The sequence below is a fragment of the Lepidochelys kempii genome, chromosome 5, assembly GCF_965140285.1.
Source record: "Lepidochelys kempii isolate rLepKem1 chromosome 5, rLepKem1.hap1, whole genome shotgun sequence".
Lineage (NCBI taxonomy): Eukaryota > Metazoa > Chordata > Testudines > Cheloniidae > Lepidochelys > Lepidochelys kempii.
This window is the reverse complement of record NC_136384.1, coordinates 42208544-42234241: the sequence shown is the minus strand read 5'-3', so window position 1 is coordinate 42234241 and position 25698 is coordinate 42208544. Positions and strand designations below refer to the sequence as shown.

General features: G+C 42.0%; 1 protein-coding gene across 4 annotated transcripts in view; it reads left to right on the top strand.

Moving 5' to 3' along the window:
- CENPK (centromere protein K) overlaps positions 1–25698 on the top strand; it is a 51851-nt gene that overhangs the window by 1773 nt on the left and 24380 nt on the right. Inside the window, exons 1-4 of one of the 4 annotated variants that reach the window (XM_073344078.1) lie at positions 2–51; positions 3807–3833; positions 12442–12579; positions 16339–16395. In XM_073344078.1, coding sequence (XP_073200179.1) covers positions 12463–12579; positions 16339–16395 — 174 coding nt within the window. In that variant the 5' untranslated portion in view covers positions 2–51; positions 3807–3833; positions 12442–12462. Of the gene's footprint in view, position 1; positions 52–2500; positions 2711–3806; positions 3834–6374; positions 6594–12441; positions 12580–16338; positions 16396–25698 lie in introns of those variants that run through there. The other 3 variants (XM_073344079.1, XM_073344077.2, XM_073344081.2) reach the window with 3 other exon arrangements.

Below are 25698 nucleotides of genomic sequence, written 5' to 3'. Positions count from 1 at the left end.
CTCGGCTGCCGCCCCTTTCGTCGCCCCCCGCCGCAGCACCTACCTCATGAGGTGTGTAAACGCACCACTGACGTGCAGCAGTACGGTGGGAGGGGGCGAAGGACACGGGCTTGCTTTTAAGTCCATGCAAAGCAAAGGAGGCCTTGGTTTTTACAGGCTCAGTCCAGCCTCCCCACCGTAAGTTGCATAAGCATTAAGCTTTTCTATCTTGGATGGACAAAGGGTTTTTTTCAGTCTCTCTTCATATGAGAGGTTTCAGAGTAACAGCCGTGTTAGTCTGTATTCGCAAAAAGAAAAGGAGTACTTGTGGCACCTTAGAGACTAACCAATTTATTTGCGCATAAGCTTTCGTGATGCATCCGATGAAGTGAGCTGTAGCTCACGAAAGCTTATGCTCAAATAAATTGGTTAGTCTCTAAGGTGCCACAAGTACGCCTTTTCTTTCTTCATATTAGAGTTTTTTTTTCCAGGCCTTTAATCATTTTCCATGCTCTTCTCTGACCTTTCTCTAGTTAAACAATGTTCTTTTTGAGATGGGGTGATCAGTACTGCGGGCAGTATTCTGTGAAGGTCACAGCATTGATTTATCTATTATAAAATTTTAGGTAGTATTCTCCATGCCACTCCTTACGCATTATAATATCTTATTTTTTTTTTTACTGAATTGAGTAGAGATTTTCATTGAACTTTCTGTAATAACCCCTTTCTTAGATTGATATAGTTTATTGATGCACCCGTAAGGTGAAAGAGTGGTTAAATTTTTCCATCCAATGTGCATTACTTTTCATTGTTCACATTAAATTTCATTTCCCATCGAGTTGCTGATTCACCTACCTTGTTTAGGTCACTAAAGTTCCTTTCTGGTCCTGACTAAACAATAGCTTTGTGTCTTCTGCAAATTTTGCTATCTCGCTATTCATCCCTCTTTACAGATCATTAATAAATATATTAAACTTGTACAAAATCTTGAAGCACCCTGCTGTTAACCCTTTGCTGTGTTGAAAATCCTATTTTTGCTTTATGCCTCCTAATTGGTTTTTGATCCAAGCTAGTACTTTGTCTCTAACCCTAAGATTTAATTTTTTTAGGAGATTCTGGTGCAGGATCTTGTTGGAGGCCTTTTGGAATTATAAATAAATTGTCAACTTGTTCTCCTTTACCTACTACATTATTGACACATTCAAAGAATTCTAAGAAATTAATCAGGCCTAATTTTTGTTTGCTGAATCCATACTGGTTAGAACATATCAAATCCTGAACTTCCAGATGATTTGTTACTCTTTTTTTAAATGTAAGGATTCTACTAATTTTTCAGGTACAGATGAAAAGCTTACAGGTCCATAAAACACTGCAGCACCCCTTGAGCTTTTTAAAAATATAGATAGCAAACATTCATTAAAAACAGTCATTCTTCTAGACAATTGGAAGATAGAAAGATTAAATATTTTTGTTAGTATCAGCTACTTCATACTTGGATGTATACCATCTAGGCCTGGTGATTTACTGCATTTAAAATTATCAATTTGCTCACTTACCTCTTCTTGTGTTACCTCCATTTTCTGCGAATACCTCATCTTTGTTATCATGAAAGAGTAGATCCAGAGGAGGAATCTCCCCAACATTCATGGTGGTGAAGACTGATGCAAGGAAATCATTTAGTTTCTCAGCAAGGTCCTTGTTTTGCTCTTGTTAGTTTTTACATCTTTAGTTATTTGCTCTTCAAACTCCAGTTTGGTATATATAATTTCCCCTCTTATCAATTACAGCTGGTATTAGCTATTCTAGTTCACGGGTTCTCGCAACAAATTTTTTGGTGTCCTCAGAGTGCAGCTACCAACTCTTGCTGGTGGCTGCTCTGACAATTTTTGCTAAAATACTTTAGGAAAAACAAAAATGCACATATACACGTCCACATCATTGTAATTTATTCATGTAGTTGGAAGGCAGTAAGAAGTAAACTCCCAATTCAGTGCATGTGGACTGTGCTCCTATTCTTGTGCTCGGAGCGTATCATAAGTGGGAGCCCTTACCCTGTCAGGGAGCTTCCAAGTCCTGCAGCAGTCCACAGCTGTTGAGCTGCTGTGGTAGCTACAGCAACTGTAAACAACGAGTGTGGCTGTAGGTGGGGGAAGTACTGACCTGTCTCTCTGTCCCTGCCTCCCCCAGACCTTCAGTGACAGCCCTCCCTTGGGAACGTGGGTTGGGAACTCATTGGCCGCCTGCGAAGTCCCAGTCTCCGTGTTCCCCAGCTGGGCGGGAGCAGGGGACCTGTCCAGAGGAACACCCGAGCGACCAAATGCAGCCATCTCCACTGACGAGAGCCACCTCCGGCACTGTGCACACCAGCCCAATGTGTCCCAGTGGGGCTGTCCAGAGTCCCTGAGGAGGCTGCAGAGTGCTGATCCCGGCTGCCAGCGAAACACCAAGGTGGCAGATCTCACTGGCCTTTGTAACAGCTATTCAGGAGCAACAACTGGGCGCTGCAGGGAGGCGCTATGCTTTGCCACTTCCCTCCAATCTCTGCCCATGCTTTGGAGACTGTCATGGCAGCAAAAAAAGTCCTCTAGTGGCTGCAGTTGAGAAATGCTGATTTAGTTTATTGGCTTCGCTAAAGGCAGATTTCTAAATTTTGCAGGACTTCTGTTTTGCTCAAGTAGTCTCTTGAACATTTCCACTGAACCTTGCCTTCCTATTTCCTTTTCGTTTCACGGTAATAACTTCTGAGATTCTATCCAAGCCACTTCTAGGGATTTTACATGTTTTACTTTTAGCTTTAGAGCCATTTTGACTATCATTTTACTGAAATCTCCTCTTCCAAAGTTTAGTGTCACTGTTATTTTGTTACTCTACCTGCTTTTTCGATATTGAAGAATGTAGGGTTGTTAAATTATTTTACCAAATTTCCGTACTGCCAAATGTATTTAGAGAAGAATACTGAGAATTCTCTATTGCTATGTAAGATTAGAGCAGATCCTAGCCAAGGCAAACTATTTGCGTTTCTCATTTAGTCTGTCTTAAGGTTGGTGTGGGGTTTTTTTGTTTTTGTTTTATCATCATCATCAGTGTTGTTTTGGTCACAAGCTTTTCTGTGTTCAAACCTGCTACTTAAGAACCCTGTTAATGCACAGGAGATTTGTATGTATGCATGCTAATAATTCTGAAGCTGTTTCCTTTACAGCACTCTAAAAATCTGTGTCTGGAATTTAACAAGACTATTGGGAGGTAACACCAATTATCTTCTGTTTGTAGGAGAGGGTAGAAGCAGCTCCATGTCTCGATTTTTTAATTGTTTGAAAGCTGCAGTGTTCTACAAGTAGTTTGGGAATGGTCTTGTATATTTTAAAAACATGTTCCTGGTACTTCCTTTCAATTATTGTCACTGCTTGCTGACTGACATACTTCTCCCACATAGTCTTCCCTTATTTTGGCATTCAGAGTAAGAATACAGAATTCTGAATCTGATTCAGGATATATGCTTGTATGAAGGCAGTGAAACCCACCCCTCAGTCCTGCAAGTTATTCAGTGTAAGTGGCCCCTATGTCGCGAAGAAGCCTGGTTGAAGCTAATGTGGTTCTGCATGGCTGCAGGGGTCTGCCTGCGTGGAACACACAGAGGATCTAGGCCTAAATAATTACTAAAGTACTGTGGATATAGACTTGAACTCAACTAGCTGAGCCAAAAGAATGTCATATGAAGCAGCACAGAAAGATTGTTAGCTTTGTCACAAGTCATATTTCATAAAAGAAATAGATATTTAAAAAAATTTGGTAGTCAATATAACTTATTTTTTGCGCTTTTGTTATAGGATAAACAAGATGAACTTTTAAAGGAGGTATGTACGCTTTTGATTAATTTATTAGGTTATTTGTTCAATTTAAGTACATTGTTTGTGGCTGTTCTACATTAAGCTAAGTTTAAAGAAAATGTTCCTTGAAGAAATTAGAGGCAATTTCTGTCAGGTAGTTCAGCTTTAAAAACTTGGAATAGATTTATTATAGAAAATAATAATAATAATAATAGAAATGGTCTTATAAATCACAAGTTTAAAATTTATTACTTTAAACTCATGTATATTTTTATGTTGCCATTGAATTTGTTTACCCTTCCAAGAGGACTATAAATCTCATGATCTACGTTCACTAGTTTTTACTTACGAAATTATCTTTGTAGGGAAAACTAAATCCATATTTTATTTTTAAACCTGGTGTCCATTGAAGTGTTTTAAAAAAGAACAGCAATTGTTTTTGCTCTCAGTTTCTTACTGAGTAATCTCACTCCTGGATTTTAGACATTTTATAACAGCATAATTATTTGTTTTACCTAACTTTTTTATAAAGGGCAAAGTACATGTTTTCATTCATTCAAAAATGTAATGATTAGTAATATTTTCTGTCCTCACAGCATTCTTGTGAAGAAGGGAAGTATTAGTAATGCTTCCCATTTTACAAATGGGAAATTGAAGCACAGAGATTAAGGCCTTGATCCTTCAAACACTTACATAGATGAGTAACTTTATCTTTGTGTGTAGACCTGAGCTCATTGAGAATTCCCATGTGCACAAAGTTAGTTATGCATAGGAGTTAACAGGACTAGGCACACATGAAGTGCCCAAAGTCAAATAGGATGTCAAACAGAGATCCAAGACTCAGGATATATCTATGGTACAAAATTAGGTCGATTTTATTTAAGTCGACATTGAGCCTCCAATTTAAGCAAGTCAATTTTGCATGTCCTCACTATGCTCTTTGTGTCGGTGGAGCACATTCTCACTTGTAGGGCTGGCATTGACTCATGGAGCGCTGCATTGTGGGTAGCTATCCCACAGTGCCTGGAGCCGAGCGGAATGTTGGGTTAGGCTTGCAGTGCCTCATGGGACCAAAACATTTGCACGGGTGGTTATGGGAACATGGCATTAGAGTCCTCATCTGGAATATTGTGTGCAGTTCTGGTCTCCCATGTTTAAGAAAGATGAATTCAAACTGGAACAGGTACAGAGAAGGGCTACTAGGATGATCAGAGGAATGGAAAACCTGTCTTATGAAAGGAGACTCAAAGAGCTTGGCTTGTTTAGCCTAACCAAAAGAAGGCTGAGGGGAGATATGATTGCTCTCTATAAATATATCAGAGGGATAAATATCACAGAGGGAGAAGAATTATTTAAGCTCAGTACCAATGTGGATTCAAGAACAAATGGATATAAACTGGCGACCAGGAAGTTTAGACTTGAAATTAGACGAAGGTTTCTAACCATCAGGGGAGTGAAGTTCTGGAACAGCCTTCCAAGGGAAGCAGTGGGGGCAAAAGACATATGGCTTCAAGACTAAGCTTGATAAGTTTATGGAAGGGATGATATGATGGGATAGCCTAATTTTACAATTAACTGATCTTCAGCTATTAGCGGTAGATATGCCCAATGGCCTGTCATGGGATATTAGATGCAGTGGGATTGAGTTACTACAGAGAATTCTTTCCTGGGTGTCTGGCTGGTGAGTCTTGCCCACATGCTCAGGGTTTAGCTGATGGCCATATTTGGTGTCGGGAAGGAATTTTCCTCCAGGGCAGATTGGCAGAGGCCCTGGGGGTTTTTCGCCTTCCTTTGTAGCATGGAGCACTGGTCACTTGCTGAAGGATTCTCTGCACCTCGAAGTCTTTAAACCACGATTTGAGGACTTCAGTAGCTCAGACATAGGTTAGGGGTTTGTCACAGGAGTGGGTGACTGAGATTCTGTGGCCTGCGTTGTGCAGGAGATCAGACTAGACTATCATAACGATCCCTTCTGACCTTAAAGTCTGTGATTCTACATTGCACTTACCTAACCTTGTCCCTCCCTCCCTGAAATCAATGGCGAACAAACTAAGCCTTTTTCGCGCCTTTTTTCCTAAGCTTGGGTTACCTGCGCAGATGCCATCGCACAGCAAGCATGGACCCTGCTCAACTGTACACTGTCATTGTGAGCATTACAGACACCTCGCGCTTTATCCTGCGGTATTTGCTCAGCTGAAGCAGGAGCCGCCAAGTGGAACAATCTAATGCCACGCAAGCACCCCTGCTGGAAGCCATGGAGCGGAGCAATTCGCAGATGCTGGTGATAGTCACTCATCACCTTGACACAGTGGAGCGCTGCTTCTGGGCCTGGGAAACCAGCACTGACTGGTGGGACTGCATAGTTATGCAGCTATGGGATGATGAACAGTGGCTGTAGAAGCCTTTGAATGTGTAAGGCCACTTTCATGGAGCTGTGCGAAGAGCTTTTCCCTAGCCCTCAAGTACAGCAATACTAAAATGAGTGATGATCTGACAGTTGAGGGGCGAGTGGTGACAACTGTGGAAGTTTCCAACGCCAGACTGCTACTGGTCAGTGGGGAATCAATTTGGAGTGGGTAAATCTACCGTGGGGTATGTTGTGATCCAAGTTTCCAGGGCAATCAATAGACGTCTGCTAAGAAAGATAATGACTCTCAGCAACATGCAGGACATAGTGGATGGTTTTGCCACGATGGGGTTCCCTAACTGTGGTGGGGCGATAGACGGAACGCATATCCCTATCTTGGCACCAGACCATCTTGCCAAAGACTACATAAACTAAAAGAGGTATTTCTCAATAGTGTTGCAAGCGCTGGTGGATAACAGGGGCCTTTCACTGACATCAAAGTGGGATGGTTGGGAAAGGGGTATGATGCACAAATCTTTAGAAACTCTGGTGTGTTCAGAAAGCTGCAAGAAGGAACTTTCTTTCCAGACTGCAAAATAACAGTTGGGGATGTTGAAATGGCAATCATGATCCTAGGAGACCCAACCTACTGCTTGCTCCCATGGCTCATGAAGCTGTACACAGGCAGCCTGGGTAGCAGTAAGCAGCGGTTCGACCATAGCCTGAGTAAGTGCAGAATGGTGGTGGAATGTGCCTTTGGATGTTTAAAAGCCTGCTGGCATAGTTTGCTTACTAGGTTAGACCTCAGTGAAAGCAATATCCCATTGTTGTTGCTGTGTGCTCCGTAATATCTGTGAAACAAAGGGAGAAAAGTTTCTGGTGGGGTGGAGGATTGAGGCAGATATTCTGGCAGCCAATTTTGAGCAGCCAGACACCAGGGCAATAAGAAGAGCTCATTGAGGAGCACTGCGTCTTCGTGAGGCTTTGATAACTAGTTTCATTTCATGAATGACTCACAGTAATGTGACCCTTATGTGTGTTGTTCTTTACCAAGATGTCCCCTTCATTGCATGTACTCCCCGGTAAACTACATCCAGCTAACCACAGCGTGCTGAATGAATAAAGAGCCTTTTCTCCTCAATCCATTAATTTTTATTATGCTCCCAAAGACTGAGAGACAGCAAAGAAAAGTAAAATAACCTGGGCCAAAAGGGCTGATAACACGTGGGGGGAGAGACAAGGACAGCTTGCTTACAATTGCGTTGCAATAACAATCAAAGGTGTGGGAATGGGTGCCTTCTGATCCTTGTACCCTCCCCTGGAGTTCAGTGCAAGGGGAACCGGACTCTTCCCCCACCCCTCATTCTAGGACATCTGGGAGAGGAGGATATGGAACTTGGCAATGATGGCAGCAGATTTAGCATAGGCTGCAGTGGTTCTCTACTGTCCAGCTGCCTTTCTTGAACCTCAGCCAGACACATCAACATGTCTGTTTGCTCCCTCATAATCCGTACCATCTTGTCCTGCGTGTCACGCTCGTGTTCCCTGCATGCTCTCCTGTCCTTGTGGTCATTGTGCAGACAGTGCAATCCTCCATGCACTGAGCTCCGTCTTGTCATTCTCAGAGGCATGCGTTAACTCATTGAACATGTCCTCCCCAGTCTTCTTTTTCTGCCTTTTAATCTGGGAACATCTCTGTTCCAGTTTGGAGAATGCGCGTAGGCGCATGGACAAGGTTTCAGTTGCAAAGAATACAAAGCACTAGGGTAGCATTGACAGTGCATATGTTTGTTTCTGGGGCAAGGTTAAATCTTTTTATGAAAGAAACACCCCTCAGTGTACTTCCCTACAGGCCACAACGTGATCAGAACCGCTGGCTACTGCAAGAGTCAGTTTGCTGCTACAGCCATGGTGAGTGAGGCCATCAGGCATGGGCAAGAGGTCTTGTGCTGCAGCTTTTGTAGAGACATCCTTGGGATCAATGGTTCCAACCTCAGCACAGCCCCCTTTCCCATAGCAACCTGGATGGTACTTGAGGACAGGCACCAGCATAAAGCCCCACAAATAGTTTGTTACAAAAGCAGCACCGGGTTGGGGTGGAAGGGAGACAAACAGGAAGCATCGTGGTGGTCCCCCCTCCACCCCTTTTTAAAATGCTGGCTGCAATATGCGGTGATCCCTTCCAACCACAACCAGGTCATGCTCGGGAAAGCGTGGTTGTGTGACCCAGAATTCACCAAACAGGCGGATTACTTATTGAATTACTTCTGATTTAAGGGCTAGCATTTAAAACTTTCCACTTTCCCCCACGTAATCATATGCGATATTGCTCTCCTGAGGGTAACAGAGGCAGCAAGGGAGCAGATGCTGCAAGTGTCTGAGTACAGACGTGGTCTTTATGCTGCACTGCTGTGTGCCGCAATGATGCCAGAAGAGTTAATACTGGAGTGGCACAGGAAAGTGTCCTACCGTGGTGCATGAAATGAGGCAGCTCTTCCCAGAAACCTTCTGCAAAGAATTGAAGAGTAACTATATGAAAGCTTCCTAGAGATCTCTATGGAGGATTCCAGGGCCATCCCCATGTACATAAACAGTCTTTTTGGGAGAGCACCCTCTGCATAGCTGCAGTGGCCACTGATAACCACTATCCCAATTTTTTTATTCAGATTCAGCATTAACAATAATAGCATGTAACCTTTACAGTTTGATTGAAAATGTGTACTCACCAGAGGTGCCTTCCACGGCATCATGCTCTGCCAACAATTGGTCCTGTGTGGGGATGGACTCCAGAATTAAAAAAAAGTTCTTGGCTGTCGGGGAGAATGGATCCTCCACTTCCCTGCCATGCATTTGCCTCTTCCTCCTTCTCCTCTTCCTCTTCAACAATGTCCTCCTCATTGTTGCCCGAGGTTTCCCGGGGCTCCTGGGAAGTATCCACGAAGCGTTTTGGGTTAGTGGTGGAGTCGCTGCCAAGAATCGCATGCAGTTCCTCATAGAAGCGGCATGTCTATGGCTCAGAACCAGAGTAACTGTTCGCCTCCCTTGTCTTCTGGAATGCTTGCCAAAGCTCCTTTATTTTCACGCAGCACTGTGGTGTGTCCCTGGTGTAGCCCTTTCCCCCCAAGCTCTGTGCAATTTTGGCATAGATGTTAGCGTTTCTTCTGCTGGATCAGAGCTCTGCCTCCACAGACTCTTTTTCCCACACAGCAATAAGATCCACCACCTCCTATGTGCTCCTTGCTGGAGCGTGTTTGCGGCTGTGAGCATCCATGGTCAGCTGTGCTGACAAGCTCTCCACGCCAATTAAACAGGAAACAAAAATTCAAAAGTTCCTGGGGCTTTAACAGGGGCATGGCTGTTTCCTGTCTACCTGGCTGAAGTGCAGTGGAGTTGAAAGTGCTTTCCAGAGCAGTCACAGCGGAGCATTGTGGGACACCTTCTGGAGGCCAATTCATTCGAATTACACAGTGCAGTGTCTACGCTATCCCCATGTCAACGTATGGATGTCGACTTAAGCATTATGCCTCTCGCAGAGGTGGAGTACAGAAGTCAACTTCACAGGCCTTTTAGGTCGGTGGAAGGGTCTCGGTAGTGTAGACAGTAGACATACATTATTAACTCGACCTAATGCAGCATATGTCAACCTAACTTTGTAGCGTAGACCAGGCCTCAGTCTCGTTCCATCCTTCACCTCAACTCTGTTAGGCTGAAACAGTTCTGGCTTCATGTGTTGCTGAACCAGACTAGCATAATTCTCATCCTCTTGATTATTAGGGCATATATAACTATTACATTACTCTCTAGTGTGGTGATTATTGTGTATTTTTGTAGCAATTATTGTCCCTGAAGATTTTGTGGTGGCTATACTAAATGCTACCAAAAGGTGAAATATGTAGATGTTATGGGAATCCAGAGTTCAGGTCACCTCGTGTTCTGTAATACTATGGCACTTAGAAGTTTGTGGTTATTTCAGTTCTGAGGAAGAAAAAAATACCTTTTTGTAGGTGTTCACCTGTTGTTACCATCTCATTGTTTCATTAATAAAGTCTCCCAACAGAAGAGAAAGGAAAACATGAGGACAGATGACGTCAAGCAACTTTGAAAAATAGGAATTTTGTGTTAGAATACAATATATAGCTATAGTATGTAGCTGAGGCCTCGCCTGATGTGAGTAATTAACACAAGAAGGGAGGCCTTATTTCTTGGAGGATAGAATTAGGGAGATAAGCAGATCATTAAACTGAAAACAGACTCTCACAAATCTTGGGAGACAGGCCAGTCCTTGCCTACAGACAGCCCCGCAACCTGAAGCAAATACTCACCAACAACCACATACCACACAACAGAACCACTAGCCCAGGAACCTATCCTTGCAACAAAGCCCGTTGCCAACTGTGCCCACGTATCTATTCAGGGGACACCATCATTGGGCCTAATAACATCAGCCACACTATCAGAGGCTCGTTCACCTGCACATCCACCAATGTGATATATGCCATCATGTGCCAGCAATGCCCCTCTGCCATTTACATTGGTCAAACTGGACAGTCTCTACGTAAAAGAATAAATGGACACAAATCAGATGTCAAGAATTATAACATTCATAAACCAGTCGGAGAACACTTCAATCTCTCTGGTCACGCAATCTCCGACATGAAGGTCACTATCTTACAACAAAAAAACTTCAAATCCAGACTCCAGCGAGAAACTGCTGAATTGGAATTCATTTGCAAAGTGGATACTATTAATTTAGGCTTAAATAGAGACTGGGAGTGGCTAAGTCATTATGCAAGGTAGCCTATTTGCCCTTGCTTTTTCCTACCCCTCCCCCTCCCCCGACGTTCTGGTTAAACTTGGATTTAAACTTGGAGAGTGGTCAGTTTGGATGAGCTATTGCCAGCAGGAGAGTGAGTTTATGTGTGTGTTCCGGGGGGGGGGCGGGGGGGAGAGTGAGAGAGCCTGGATCTGTGCTGGAAATGACCCACCTTGCTTACCATGCACATTGTAGGGAGAGTGGTCACTTTGGATGGGCTATTACCAGCAGGAGAGTGAGTTTGTGTGTGTATGGGGGGGGGGGGTGAGAGAACCTGGATTTTTGCTGGAAATGGCCCACCTTGATTATCATGCACATTGTAGGGAGAGTGGTCACTTTTGATAAGCTATTACCAGCAGGAGAGTGAGTTTGTGTGTGTGGTTTTTGGAGGGGGGTGAGGGAGTGAGAGAACCTGGATTTGTGCTGGAAATGACCCACCTTGATTATCATACACATTGTGAAGAGAGTGGTCACTTTGGATGGGCTATTACCAGCAGGAGAGTGAGTTTGTGTGTGTGTGGCCGGGGGGGGGGGGGGGGGGCGGAGGGTGAGAAAACCTGGATTTGTGCTGGAAATGGCCCAACTTGATGATCACTTTAGATAAGCTATTACCAGCAGGACAGTGGGGTGGGAGGGGGTATTGTTTCATGGTCTCTGTGTGTATATAATGTCTACTGCAGTTTCCACGGTATGCATCCGATGAAGTGAGCTGTAGCTCACGCTCAAATAAATTGGTTAGTCTCTAAGGTGCCACAAGTACTCCTTTTCTTTTTGCAAAGACAGACTAACACGGCTGTTACTCTGAAACCTGAAAACAGAATGTTTGTGCTAAATAAGATAAATTAAAAGATCATGCTAAAAAGAGAATATTTTAGCCAGCTAAGAGGGAGAACACACATTGTTAGGAAATGGTTCCCTGGACATGATAAGTTTGAAATGTAGAGATGAGGTTGAATGTGGACAATGTATGGTTAAAGCATGCTGCACACATGTGATGCAGTGTATAGTAAATGCAATGTAATGTCTACATTGGTATAAAGGAAGAGATTTTCTGCATAACTTGGGAAGTGTGGTATCCTCTTGAGTCTAATCAGCTCAGTGTAGCTTTGCAATATGCCAGATAAAGATACCTGCGTGGTGAAATCTGTAGTTGAACTGAGTTTTTTGGATCCCAGAGAACTGGATGAAGTCTTCTCCCGGAACTGACAAAGTGTTCTGAATAAGCCAAAGGAAAAGGTCTATGAGGGAACCTCAACATATTAGTGCTTTGTTTGTTTTAAAATTCTAGTTCACTAATAGATCTAATTGCTTTTAATGAACATTTGTACACAGCCCAGAATTTCTATTAAGTGTTAATAACTGAAGGGTTAAGAAAAATCATACTGTTTTCCCTGTTTTGCTGTGGATATGATTCTCTATCCTCTTCTAATTATTTCATTTCCATACGATGACAATTATTTTCTGCTTGTTCATAGGCTGAGAAATTGGCAAAACATATGTTGTCATACCAACATGATCTGGCTCCAACAATCACCAGTAATATAGTGTGTTCTACAGATGCCAAAGAAGAACTCTTGGATGAATGTGAGGAGATATGGAGGCAGATGGAAGAGGTATGCATATCATTACTAATAGACTAAGTTTATTGTATGTCCTCTTCAAAGGCATGTATTCTACACAGAGAAGACTCTGGGAGAAAATAATACAAAATACAGGCCAAAAATGAAAGTGTAAATGGCACTGAGGGATCCATTATAATGTGAATTTTTGTTTGCAGTATTGATATGTCTATTTTAGATTAACAAAATGGAATATAGTGAAAGTTTAAAAACAAATAAAAATATTAACTATTATTATTTGTATTGAATTAGTGCTTAGTGGGCCCAGTTGAGATTGGGACTCCATTGTGCTAGAGGCTGTGCTACACATTGTACAAATACTAAGTAGATGAGAGATAGACAGAGGGTGGCAGAGGTTCACAGAGCGGTGACATTAATTGCCAAAGATCAGTGGCAACACCAGGAATAGAATTCAGGTTTTCTGACTTCCAATCCAATGCCTTAACCATTAAACTCTGCTGCCTATCCACATTTTTATTGTTACTTTATTAAAAAAAAAAAAAAAAAGGCAGAATCCCTGTCTGATTTTTAATGGTTTTGAGGAATCACTATACATTCTGCAAGATGCTAAGACACCCATTCTTATTGAATTGGATGTGAAAGGAACAGTTATGTTCTAAATTATGGTACTTTGATTCTGAATGGCTTAACAGGATTTTATGTAGTATTCATACACAACAGTATATTCTTTTGAGTACTGTGTACTGGTAATAAGACAAATAAAACTATAATGTAACTAATTCACATGAATAATCTGTGCTGTCAGTTTTAGTTCAAGAACTACTTGCAGTATTTTCTTCAGTCATTTTTGCTCAGTTATTGACATTTTTGAAACAGGAAGCACCTCTTTAAAAAGTCAAAATTAAAAATGGTTTAAATACTTGTGACTTACATTTAACATTAACATATTTATTTTATTGTTTGTAAATATTTGAGGCTGTACATAAAGAATTAATGTCTAATCATAAGTGTATTCTAGGACTTCCTTTTTTTTGTAAGATTCTTTACTATGTGCATAAGTTGGCATGGTGCATTACTTGGGATTAAACAAGCTGCAGAGGATAATGTCTCTTGCTTTATCAAGTACTCTTCCTAACTATTGACAGAAATATCAAAAATGTTTATCCAGGATGATGTGATCTCTTGCCACCAATTTTTCAAACCGGAGGAGAATCCAAAAATTTTATCAGTTTAGATTACACAGCACCAAAGATGTTCAGTGTAATGATTTCCCAACCTCTTTAGCACAATAAAGGAAATGCTTGCACACAGTTTTTGATGGAAGTTGGTAGCTGCAGAGACCGCTTTTTTTCTCCTTTTTTTAGACATAACATCACTAATGCATGTATATGCTGTATCAGGTAATTCTAGAGAGCTAATGATTGGCACATTACCTGCTCAGATTGTGTAGTTTATCATCTAACATTCCATTTATTTTATAATCATTTGCACCCTTTATTGCATAGCAAAATATAATATGTTTTATTATTTATTTCCAAAACGTTAAGGATGAAGTTTCGAAACCACCGCTTGAGTCATGCAGTGTTTGGGAGAAAATATGCAGTTCTCAGGGGAAACTGACATACAGTTTAATAGTGAAAGATGCTGTAGGCCCATTACTAACGTCTTGGAATATTATGCACTTGTTTTTCCCTTACTGGAGTCCACCTGTGAAGACAATAGGAAACTTTGTCTAAGGGCCCATGCGTCCGCCAACATTGGGCATTCCCCTCAACTATAGAAACTAAAATGACTAAATGAGCATATGAGACCTGAAAAAGAGCTCTGCGTGGCTTGAAAGCTTGTCTCTTTCACCAATAGAAGTTGGTCCAATAAAAGATATTCTCACCCACCTTGTCTCTCTAAATGAGGATATTGTCAATCACAAAGGCAAAAATCTCTCATAATTTGCATGTGTATAAACCTCTTTCTCCCTCCCAACCTAGTTTAAAAAAAATCTCCAAGTTACCAAGCAAGAGTCATATGCTGCTTTCCTATGCAGTATTTCAATCCCAAACTATCTGTAAACTTGTTTCTTGTAAATCAAATATACCATGAACAGCTCTTTCACCCCAGATTAGAATCTGCACATTTGTTTGCATTGTGAGTTACATCTATATCCTCCAAATTTAGGAGATAAGGACTTTGTTGGTTTTCATTGTAAATAATTGTTGCACTCTAACAGTAATAGAAATTGTGTGTCACAAGGAAGACGAAAAGTTAAAAAATATAAACCAGGGTATAACTGGTATATTAAAAGAAAATGCTTAGAAGGGGGGAGCCCAATTGATAATAGGGGCAAATAGTGAAATACAATCCGTGAAATGAATCCAATTTTAAAAGATTCCCATAAGAAAGGGATTAAAGAAATGTGTTTGTACACCAACACCATCTACTGGATACCAAGGGAAGCAGCAGAGAAACTAAGCTGAAATCTGAGCACTCATTTGGCACATGTCCAATAGGAATCAGAAGATGGACCCCTCCAACAGCCCTGAAATTAGGATATATAAAACTGAAGTTACCGTGTGCTCAAGAGAGTTTATTGAACCCAACACAAGCAGCTGCAGAATCCTAAATGCAACTGACACCTGAACCAGCTGGGTGGAAAAGACTCTTTCCCCCATTCCAGGGTTAAGAGGATAAAAAGAAGTGCTGAGATTTCATTTAAAAGATTCTATTTTCCCTTATGGTCTTTAATATAAATGCCTGTAGGTTATCTTGCTGAGCCTTCACTCTCTAGCGAGAGCTCAAGTAACCATATTTTAGATTTTAACTGCTTTATAAGTCCATGCAAATTGGTCTAAAACGGGTTCTCAAACTGGAGGTTGTGACTTACATCAGGGGTCATGAGCTGTCCGCCTCCATCCCAAACCCTGCTTCACCTCCAGCATTTATAATAGAGTTAAATATAAAAAAAGTATTCTTAATTTATATGGGGGGTGGTGTTGCACTCAGAAGCTTGTTATGTGAAAGGGGGTCACCAGGACAAAAGTTTGAGAACCACTGGCCTAAAAGATATAGAAAAGAATTTTTAATCAGTTGCTTTTAATATTCTAAACTTGTCCCGTGTGAACCAGTCCTGTCAAAGTGTAGTAACCATATTCTTAAAAGGGGTCTTAAAGACAAGTGCATTCTTGGAAGTATGATAAATGTGTGAGGAACTGAGAATTTATGACCATAAGTGAATGGAATAAGAATCTTGGTAATTTGCATTGCCTATATTTTACTGTTGATTGTATGTCAGTGTGGTACTGGGTGAATTAATAAATTGTTGGTTGGTTAAAAATAAGTAAGTGCCCTGATTTGAGAGATACTGTTCAAGTTAAAAGTTGACCTGAAAAAACCCAGAGTTAAAACTAGTAAGCTAGCTTTCTCTATACTCAATAAAAGGAGTACTTGTGGCACCTTAGAGACTAACAAATTGATTTGAGCATAAGCTTTCGTGAGCTACAGCTCACTTCCCAGCTATTGTCTCTCCTTCCAAGTGGCCAACCCTCTTTTTCTAGTGCCTCCGCTTCCACTTCTTCAGTTAGTGAAGGCCCAGCCCTATCGCTTTATTGTCGGAATGCTGTTGAAATATTCTGTCATTGTCTTCTCAGGCATGGCCTCCGGCAACATGTGGGAGCCACGTTAATACTTCTAACTATAAAACAACAATATTATTTTGGAGGAATTTTAAATCATTATTTGGCTGGCCTAAAAAGGGAAGGAATGATAAGTAATCACTGTTTTTTTTCTCTTTCTACTAAGTGTCAGAGCAAGCTAATGCTGCTAGGAATAGAAACACTTCCAGAATCAGATGCTCAGGTAAGTCCATCTTTTCTGTACTGAGTGGACAATTTTTAGTTTTCTATCAGACAAATACCAATGATCTTGCTTTTTTAGGAAATAGGCTAACATTCTTCACTTACCCTGTACAAAGTAGTCTCCTTTATCCTTATTGACTCAGTTAATAATGTGTGAACATTTTACTCTCCGAGTATGCTCATATGCAGCAATTGCAGGAAAGTTGCATTTAAATTTACCAAATTGATTATGGGCAAAGCTAGCCAACCAACTTGACTGACTATTTAATGTTGTCCCTAGCAAAATATGGGGATAGGCAGGTCTTTCTAACAGCCGTTTGTGCGTGTTGATTTCTAAGGAATGGGAGAAGGCTTTAATGGACCTGTTCGTTGGGGAAGGTTTGTCTTGTGCTGAGTTGTTTTTTTTGTGGGTAGGTGGGCAGGAGGAGGGGACGACGACCTGAGAGATTATGTATAGAAGTATTTTATTGTCTGCTCTGTTTACTTGGGAAGTACTGTTTACTTGGGAACTCTGCTCCACAGCTGCTCCCTGTTCATGGCTGTTTTAAGGAAGCAGAAATAGTTGAGTAATGCTAATTACATTGTAATGCTGCCACAAACTAGGAAACTGGACATCAAAGGAGCAAGTTTGAGCATGTGGGAATGGACTCCTTGGTCCTTATAGTGTTTGGGAGGGTAGGATAAGCTCTGACCATTCATAAGGTGGATGTTGAGTCCTAATCTGTTATATGTTTTTATAAACTTTATTCATGCACCCAGAGCTCTGGAAGGGAGTAGTTTTATAAATGGTAAAATACCAGGGGAGCTAATCCTGGGCCGAGTGGAGAACAAGTATTTGACAAAATAACACTTCTGTTTTACAATTCTCCATGTGTAAGTTACTTAAGGATGCAATAACACAAAGTAGATGTATAAAATACAGTCAGACTGTTCCATTTGTTAATCAAAATTAAATATGCTACAAAAATTATTTCTGGACAAATAGAATCTGTATTTCTTGAATAAAACCCATATTAATTAAAATTTGTTTTTACCTTCATATATCAACCTCTTAATAGAAATAAAATAATAGTTTACCACACAGTTCATATATTTATATAAAATAGAGTCAGGAAATGTAGCTCATGAAACAAATGTATAAAATATGTTTTCCCACCGTAGAAGTCGGGGGAGGGGGGGAATCTCTCCAGTATAAATAAAAATTAATTGTGGGGATAAAAACAAAACTCTGGTCTTGAGTTTAGGAAGTGTGAAGAAGTTTCTACAATATCCATGCAATTATTTTTTCTTTCTGTCATCAACTCAAGAAAACACTTTCTTCTTTCAATGTAGAGATGTGCGTGGTATTTGAGCTTGCAGGGTAAGACAATGAGCAAATGGGACTACAAGGATAGCACTTCTTGACATGCTGAAGATGTAGTCGTCTTGGTGGTTGCACATTTCTTTTTCCTTCTCATCCCCTCCAGGCATAGGGGCTAGTCCTGCTAACACCTTTGCTTTATCTCCTATCCACATGTGACAGATGAGAAGGAAGACTGTGCATGTATGTTGGTCTGCTTTCAGTGGTTAATGGAACCAGAAAGGTTCCAGAGACCTCTGAGAGAATTTGTTCCCCCAACAGACAATTTCTTTATGGTTTTTGTAGGCCTTTATAATATTCTTTTCCCCTCTACCGTTGATGAGAAGACCCCCTAGACACCTTTGTTCACAGATGATATGCAACAAATGAGGCAAGAGGAAAACTGGTTAGAGTGCAGAATTCTTGCACAGGGGCCGCTTGATTGTAGCATCAACTACTATATTTTTTAACTCCTGTACAGAAGTCAAAGAAAAAATTGTTTTCCTTCACTATAGTATCTGCAAAATCTCAGGCAGCCAATTTGTTCCATGTTGTAGATGGGCTAGATAATCTGGACTCAGCTGGTCTGAGCCACTCTGTTGTGAGGAAATTTCTTCTTATTTTCAGACAAAATTGATCATATTAGGGGTGTGCTATCTGTTACTGTGCTGGCAGACCATAAGAATGGCCAGACTGGGTCAGACCAATGGTCCATCTAGCCAAGTATCCTGTCTTCCAACAGTGGCGAATGCCAGGTGCTTCAGAGGGAATGAACAGAACAGGTAATCATCGAGTGATCCATCCCCAGTCATCCATTTCCAGCTTCTGGCAGTCAGAGGCTAGGGACACTCAGAGCATGGGTTTGCATCCCTGACCAGCTTGGCTAATAGCCATCCATGGACTTATATTCTGTGAATTTATCTATTTCTTTTTTGAACCCCATTATAGTTTTGGCCTTCAAAACATCCCCTGACAATGAGTTCCACAGGTTGACGTGCTTTGTGTGAAGAAGTACTTCCTTTTGTTTGTTTTAAACCTGTTACCTATTGATTTCATTCGGTGACCCCTGGTTCTTGTGTCATATAAAGAAGTAAATATCACTTCCTTATTCAGTCTGTAGACCTCAATCGTATCCCCCTTTAGTTGTTTCTTTTCCAATTTGAAAAGTCCCAGTTTTTCAAATCTCATACAGAAGCTGTTCCATACCCATAATTAAGGCTTTGTTTTAGTCACAGGTATTTTAGTAATAGTCATGGACAGGTCACGGGCAGTAAGCAAAAATTCACATCCTGTGACCTGTCCATGACTTGTACTATATACCCCTGACTAAATCCTGGGTGCTGCGAGTTCTGGAGGTGGGGAGGAAGGCTGGTAGGCTCCCTACCTGGCTCCTCACGGCGCTCCCTGGAAGCAGCGACATGTCCCTCCCTCCCTTAGCTCCTTGCTCTGTGCACTGCAACCACCCCAAGTGCCGGTTCCGCAGCTCCCATTGGCTGGGAACGGCAGCCAGTGGGAGCTGCAGGGGCGGTGCCTGCGGGCAGAGGCAGCATGCAGAGCTAGGAGCTGAGTTAGGGAGGGAGGTGTTGCTGCTTCCAGGGAGCCCCCCAAGGTAAGTGCCACCCAGAGCCCTCACCCCCTCCTGTGCCCCAAACCCCAGCCCTGGGCCCCCTCCCACACCCAATCTCCTGCTGCTGCTGGGGGCGGTGGCCTGACTGCCCCAGCAGCAGCTGGTGTGGCTGGTCCAGGAGCTGCCTGAGCTGCTCAGGCTCAGGCCCAGGCCCCTAGGCCAGCCACATCGGCCGCTGCAGAAGTCATGGAGGTCCTGGAAAGTCACAGAATCTGTGACAAATTTGCAGCCTTACCCAAAATCTTCCCCCCCACCCCCCTTCTCTGTACCTTCTCCAGTTCTAATGTATCTTTTGAGGTGGGGTGACCAGAACTGCACGTAGTATTCAAGATGTGGGCATACCATGGATTTGTATAGTGGCATTATGATATTTTCTGTTTTATTATCTATCCCTTTCCTAATGGTTCCTAACATTGTTAGCTTTTTTGACTGCCACTGCACATTGAATGGATGTTTTCAGAGAGCCAGCCACAATGACTCCAAGATCTCTTTCTTGAGTGGTAATAGCTAAATTAGATCCCATAATTTTGTATGTATCGGTGGGATTGTGTTTTCCAATGTTCATTATTTTGCGTTTATCAACATTGAATTCCACCTGACATTTTGTTGCCTAGTCACCTAGTTTTATGAGATCCCTTTGTAACTTTTCGCAGTCTGCTTTAGACTTAACTATCTTGAATAATTTTGTATTGTCTGCAAATTTTGCTACCTCACAATTTACTCTGTTTTCCAGATCATTTATGAATATGTTGAACAGTACTGGTCCCAGTACAGAATGTTGCGGGACACCACTATTTATCTCTCTCACTTCTAAAAACTGGCTATTTATTCCTATCCTTTGTTTTCTGTCTTTGAACCAGTTACTGATCCACGAGAAAACCTTCCCTTTTATCCCATGACTGCTTACTTTGCTGAAGAGCCTTTGGTGAGGGATCTTGTCAAAAGCTTTCTGAAAGTCCAAGTACACTATATTCACTGGATCACCCTTGTCCATATGTGTGTTGACCCTCTCACAAAGAATTCTAATAGATTGGTGAGGCATGATTTCTCTTTACAAAAAACAGGTTCAATCTTCCCCAACAAATTGTGTTCGTCTATGTGTCTGATAATTCTGTTTTGTACTATAGTTTCAACCAAATTCCCTCGTATTGAAGTTAGGCTTACCAGCCTGTGATTGCCAGGATCGTCTTTGGAAACGTTAAAAAAAAAAATTGATGTCACATTGGCTGCTCTTCAGGCATCTGGTATAGAAGCTTATTTAAATGATAGCTTACTTACCACAGTTACAAGAAATCCGGTGGCACCGTAAAGACTAACAGATTTATTTGGGCATAAGCTTTTGTGGGTAAAAAACCCACATCTGAAGAAGTGGGTTTTTTACCCACAAAAGTTTATGCCCAAATAAATCTGTTAGTCTTTAAGGTGCCTTCTGCAATTTTATATTTGAAAAACAAAAATCTTGAGGAGACAGAAGGCCTAATCTTTGCTAGAATTTCAGTTAGTGGGGTGTCCACTGAGGTACCAGAAATGTTGAGAGAGGGTAGACTGCCTTTTGTTTTAGATAGCTTTAGTATAGCCTCTGCTCAAGAAGTCATAAGTTGATATTAATATGGCCAATTATTGCCAGTATCCCATCTTCCCTTAGAGTAAGTATATGGATATGGTTATAGTGAGAGAAATCTCACAGTATCCAGATGCCTTTGGTCTCTGACTCTTGTCAGTCTGTGTATAAACCTGGCTTTGGCATAGTGAATGCATTGACTGGATTGGTTGATGGATGGAAATCAGGTATCCATGCTGGTATTTTTAGATCTGTCATTTGATGCCATTGATCATGAGTTGATGTTGATGGGGTGCCTTCCAGCTGCTTGTTCTTTCGTCTAGGAGAAATCACAGTGGGTAGTTGTGGGTGATTGCTCCTCTTCCTAAAGGGCTCTTGAGTGATGGATACTATCCTGGCACCCTTCCTGTTTCAACGTGTATATAGAATTTAAAAGGATTACAAAGCAGGCTCAGGGTATTTGTGTTCTCAGTACACTAATGACACCCAACAGTATGTGTCTATCTCATCCAACTTGGCAATGATGTGGTTTAGTATCTCAGCCAACAAGCAGTTGAGATTGGAACATAGATCAGAGTGAAACTCTACCCGTACAAGACTGATGTGATGATGGTGGAGGTAATGGAACTAGAGAGTGCTTCCATCATTGGCCGTCAGAGTTTGCAACTTTGGGGGGTGATGTTAGCCTTTCAGCTGCTTTAGATGATCATATTATAGCAGTAACCTGTCTACTTTTTATCATCTGCAGCTGGCAAAATGGTCGTGAACTTTTCTTTCAGATGCCAACTTTGCCACTGTTGTCAATGCCTTTGTCACTTCAAGATTAGATTATTGTAATGTGCTCTATTTGGGACTTCACTTTTATTAAGCAGGGCACATGATAACCGTGCTTTGGGATCTGCCTGGCTTCCTGTTGCTCATGATCTGTAAAGATTTTAATGGCCTGGAACCTGCCTGCCTGAGAGAGTGCCTCTTCTCCTGCAACGTACTGCCCCAACTGCAGTCACTGGAGGCACTCAAATTATAATCCTCTACTTATAAAAGAAAGGGTGTTGCCAGCAGGGCATTCTCTATGAGGGCCCTGCGACTTGGGAACATGCTCCCCATCCAAAATAGATTTTATGACCACATAGGCGCACTGAAAAAGCCAATTGTCTGATAGGGCTTGAGGGGAAGAATAAGGGTGGGTGTTCCTTAGTATGATTTGGGTAAGGGGCTTTTCTGGAATTTTTCTTTTTTAGTGTCTGTTGCTGAAGTAAATTATCTCTGATTATTTTAAGACTACTGGCTGGCAGCGTTTATTTGTATATTAGTACTGTAAGTACTCAGATTTTTATATGTGCATTCTTCATGTCAAATATAAATAAAGACCTGATAAAGGAATTGGCTGATTCTGTGATCAGAGACAGTGCTACAGTATTGCAGAAGAATGGGCATTGCCTATCCTATGAAAGTAACTTTCTAGGCAAGATATTTGTATGACAGCTATATTTACTATTCCCCCCCCTCTTCGGTTAAAACTACTATAATGGGTTCTCTCAAGCTGTGAAAAGCTGACCTTAATTTGTCAGTTCCTGATATTTTTATTATGTGAACTTGGCTGATGATTCATAGTGCGTCTTAATCTTGAATTTTTTTAGTTGCGCGAAAGCCAAATTGAGTCTCCCCTACCTTTTATGGAATGCATGATCATTACAGTAGCTTTTGTACTTAAATGTATACTTCATTTATTACTAAATTACTTTTTTAAAAAAAATGCAAAAGCCTGTACCTTTCTTACTGTATTTAAATGCTCTGGAAATAGAGGAAAGTATTACTGTTTCATGTCTCCTGCAACTGGGAATGGCAAACATTTTGATAAATGGAAGCAAAGATTGTTTAGCTCCTGAAATGGTATTTTGTATTTTCCAGCTGCAGTTTCTCAGTGTATCTCAACAGCAGCAGTACACTAGGGGGCTGATTTGCCCTTTCTTCAGCAGCTGAACACTACTATAAGAAAGCTCTGTTAAGTTAGAGGAGTAGTCCTGTAGTGGGGCAGCTGCTCCACTCCTGGAGAACAGGTTAAAACAGCCAAACTAGGCTGATTGGAGTTGCAGTCCACAGCTGAGGCCAGCTCAATTGGGGCCCAGCTGGCCCTGATAGCAGGGCTGTGGGCCAGAAGCTGGAGGAGTCTCGCTCTAGCCCGGGAGTGGGAAGGGCTAGCTGCCTGAGAGTGAGGTACCTGAAGTGGAGTAGTGCTGGAGAATAGGGCAAGGGAGCTGGGGAACTCCAGCCTGGTAAACCCCCAGGCTGCAGGCCTTGGTGAAGGTCTACACGGGTACTGGGGTTTCAGAGGTGCAGCCGGGGTTAGGCAGAGGGAGCTGGTCCAACCTCCTTGCCAATGATGAGTGGCCATTACAAACTGCAGTCTGCCCCAGTGAGTGGGGGCTACCTGATGACTGGCAGTAGCCACTGAGGCAAGGTGGGTTTAGAGGATTGGGGGTTCCCCTGGGAGGGGAGACTCAGAGTGATGGGGTACTGCTGGGGCAGAACCCTCAGATAAAGGGCATCGGGGTCTAGGAGGGACATAGGGCCAGCGGCAGGCGAGACACCAGCCTGCAGAGGGTGCTCCATATGTTGGAGAGCTAATTCCCTGGATGACCAGCAGGAGGCGCTGCACCGGTGAGTCATCGCTTTGCTACAAGTCCTTTTTACAGAGATACAAATATATAGGCCCTCACACATAAAGTGAAGACTTAAAAATTTGGATTTTGAATTGCTATAAGATAAGAGGTAGTATACTTAAATGTTTTAAAAGTTGTCATGGATGCTACTAACTTGTGTTCTGTGACCTGCATTGGCTGCCTGTTAGTTTCTAGATTGATTTTTAAGTTGTTGGTTTTGATTTAGAAAAGACTGGAACCTACCTGTCAAAAGAAGCCACCTATCTCTCTCTCCATGACATTACTGCCACAGTTGTGGTCAGCAGAGGCACTGACTTTTCCTCAGTGATCTGGAAGTAAATCTGAAATCACTGCTGATAAAACTTGCAGATGACATGGTTGTTGGAGTGGTAAATAATAATGATGAGCACAAGGGAGTCATACAGAACAATCTGTATCCCTTGGTAAGCTAGGCCCATTCAGACAAAATGCAAAGCTTGACAGCTAGGAACAAGGCCATACCTACAGAACGGGGTAGGAGACTGTATCCTGGAAAATAGTGACACTGAAAAGGATTTAGGGGTCAGGATGGACAAGCAGTTCAACATGAGATCCCAGTGTGGTGGTGATGCAAAAAGAGCTAATCCGAGCCTTGGATGTATAAGCAGTGGTGTAGAAGTGAGGAGGTGATTTTACCTCTGTATATGGCCTTGGTGAAACTGGTGATAGAGTACTGTATACAGTTCTGGTGTCCAGATTTTAAAAGGAATGTTGACAAATTGGAGAGGGTGCACAGAATAGCCACAAAAATTATTCAAGGCTATGGAAAGTGCTTTACAATGAGAGGTTTAAAGAGCTTAATCTGGTTAGTTTATCAAACAGAAGTTTGAGAGGTGACTTAATTATAGTATACAAGTACATCATAGAAAGAAAATATCAGGTGCTCGGAGTATTTTAATCTAGAGTGGCTGGAAGCTGAAGCCAGACAAATTCAAATTTTAACAGTGAGAGTGATAAACCATAGGAACCAACTACCAAAGGAAATGGTGAATTCTCCATCTTCTGTTGTAATCAAATCAAGACAGGATGTCTTTCCGGAAGACATGCTTTAGCCAGCCACAAGTTATGCTTTAATCAAACACAAGTTATTAGATTCAATACAGGGTAACTGAGTAAAATCTATAGTCTGTGATACACAGGTCCAATTAGATCAGCGTTTCTCAAATGCAACCACTGTGGCTTTTCTTGCGGCTACAGCCTCCTGGGCTCTGTTTGGGTGAGGCTGGGGGTGGGGCAGCAGCAAAGCACCATCTCCTCTCCTGGGGCTGCCTGCCGGGTTTGGTCCCTACCCCCCTCCATAAACACTGTAGGAGCAAGCAACCAGTGTGAGTTCCCCACCTTTCCAGGAGCAGTATGTCCCGGGCTTCAGGCTTCCGCCCTAGGGTGGTGGGAAGCAGGCTCTCTCCCCCAGCTGCAGGGCTTTGGGCTCCATCCCTGGACTCACCCCCCGCCATCACCTTGACCCCCGGTGCTTCCTCCAGACCCCCCATTGGCCCTGACCCCCCTGTCTCCTTACCCGCCTCCTCATCCAGGGCTTAATTTGTCCAATATACCAATATCACTTAACCAATATACAAATATCACTTTTCACAGTAGCAGACTTACTAACTAGCAATCTAAAGAAAATAACACGCAAAGCACCTTATTTTTGTTTCTAATCTGTTTAGGTCCAGTAAAGAAGAGAGACAACTGTACTTTATTTTTATGATTGAGTCTGCCAAAAAAAAACAACCCTACATAAATAAATTACAATGATCTGGACATGTATATGTGCACAGTTATTTGTTTTTCCCAAAGTTAATTAAGTATTTTAGGAAAAATTCTCAGAGCTGCAACCAGCAAGATTTGGTGGCCGCACTCTGAGGCCACCAAAAAATATGTTGAGAGAACCCCTGTATTAGAAGATCTAATGGTCCTTTCTGACCTTAAACTTTATCAGTCATAGTAGGCAGTTGGCAGAGTGTTCTCCACTGGGATCCTGGGCTTTTCCTGTCCAGGTCGTAACAACCCAAATTTGTCACTTTTCAGGGCATGCTGGAAGGTCTGCCTTTTCTTCCTAGTTCATGAGGAAATGG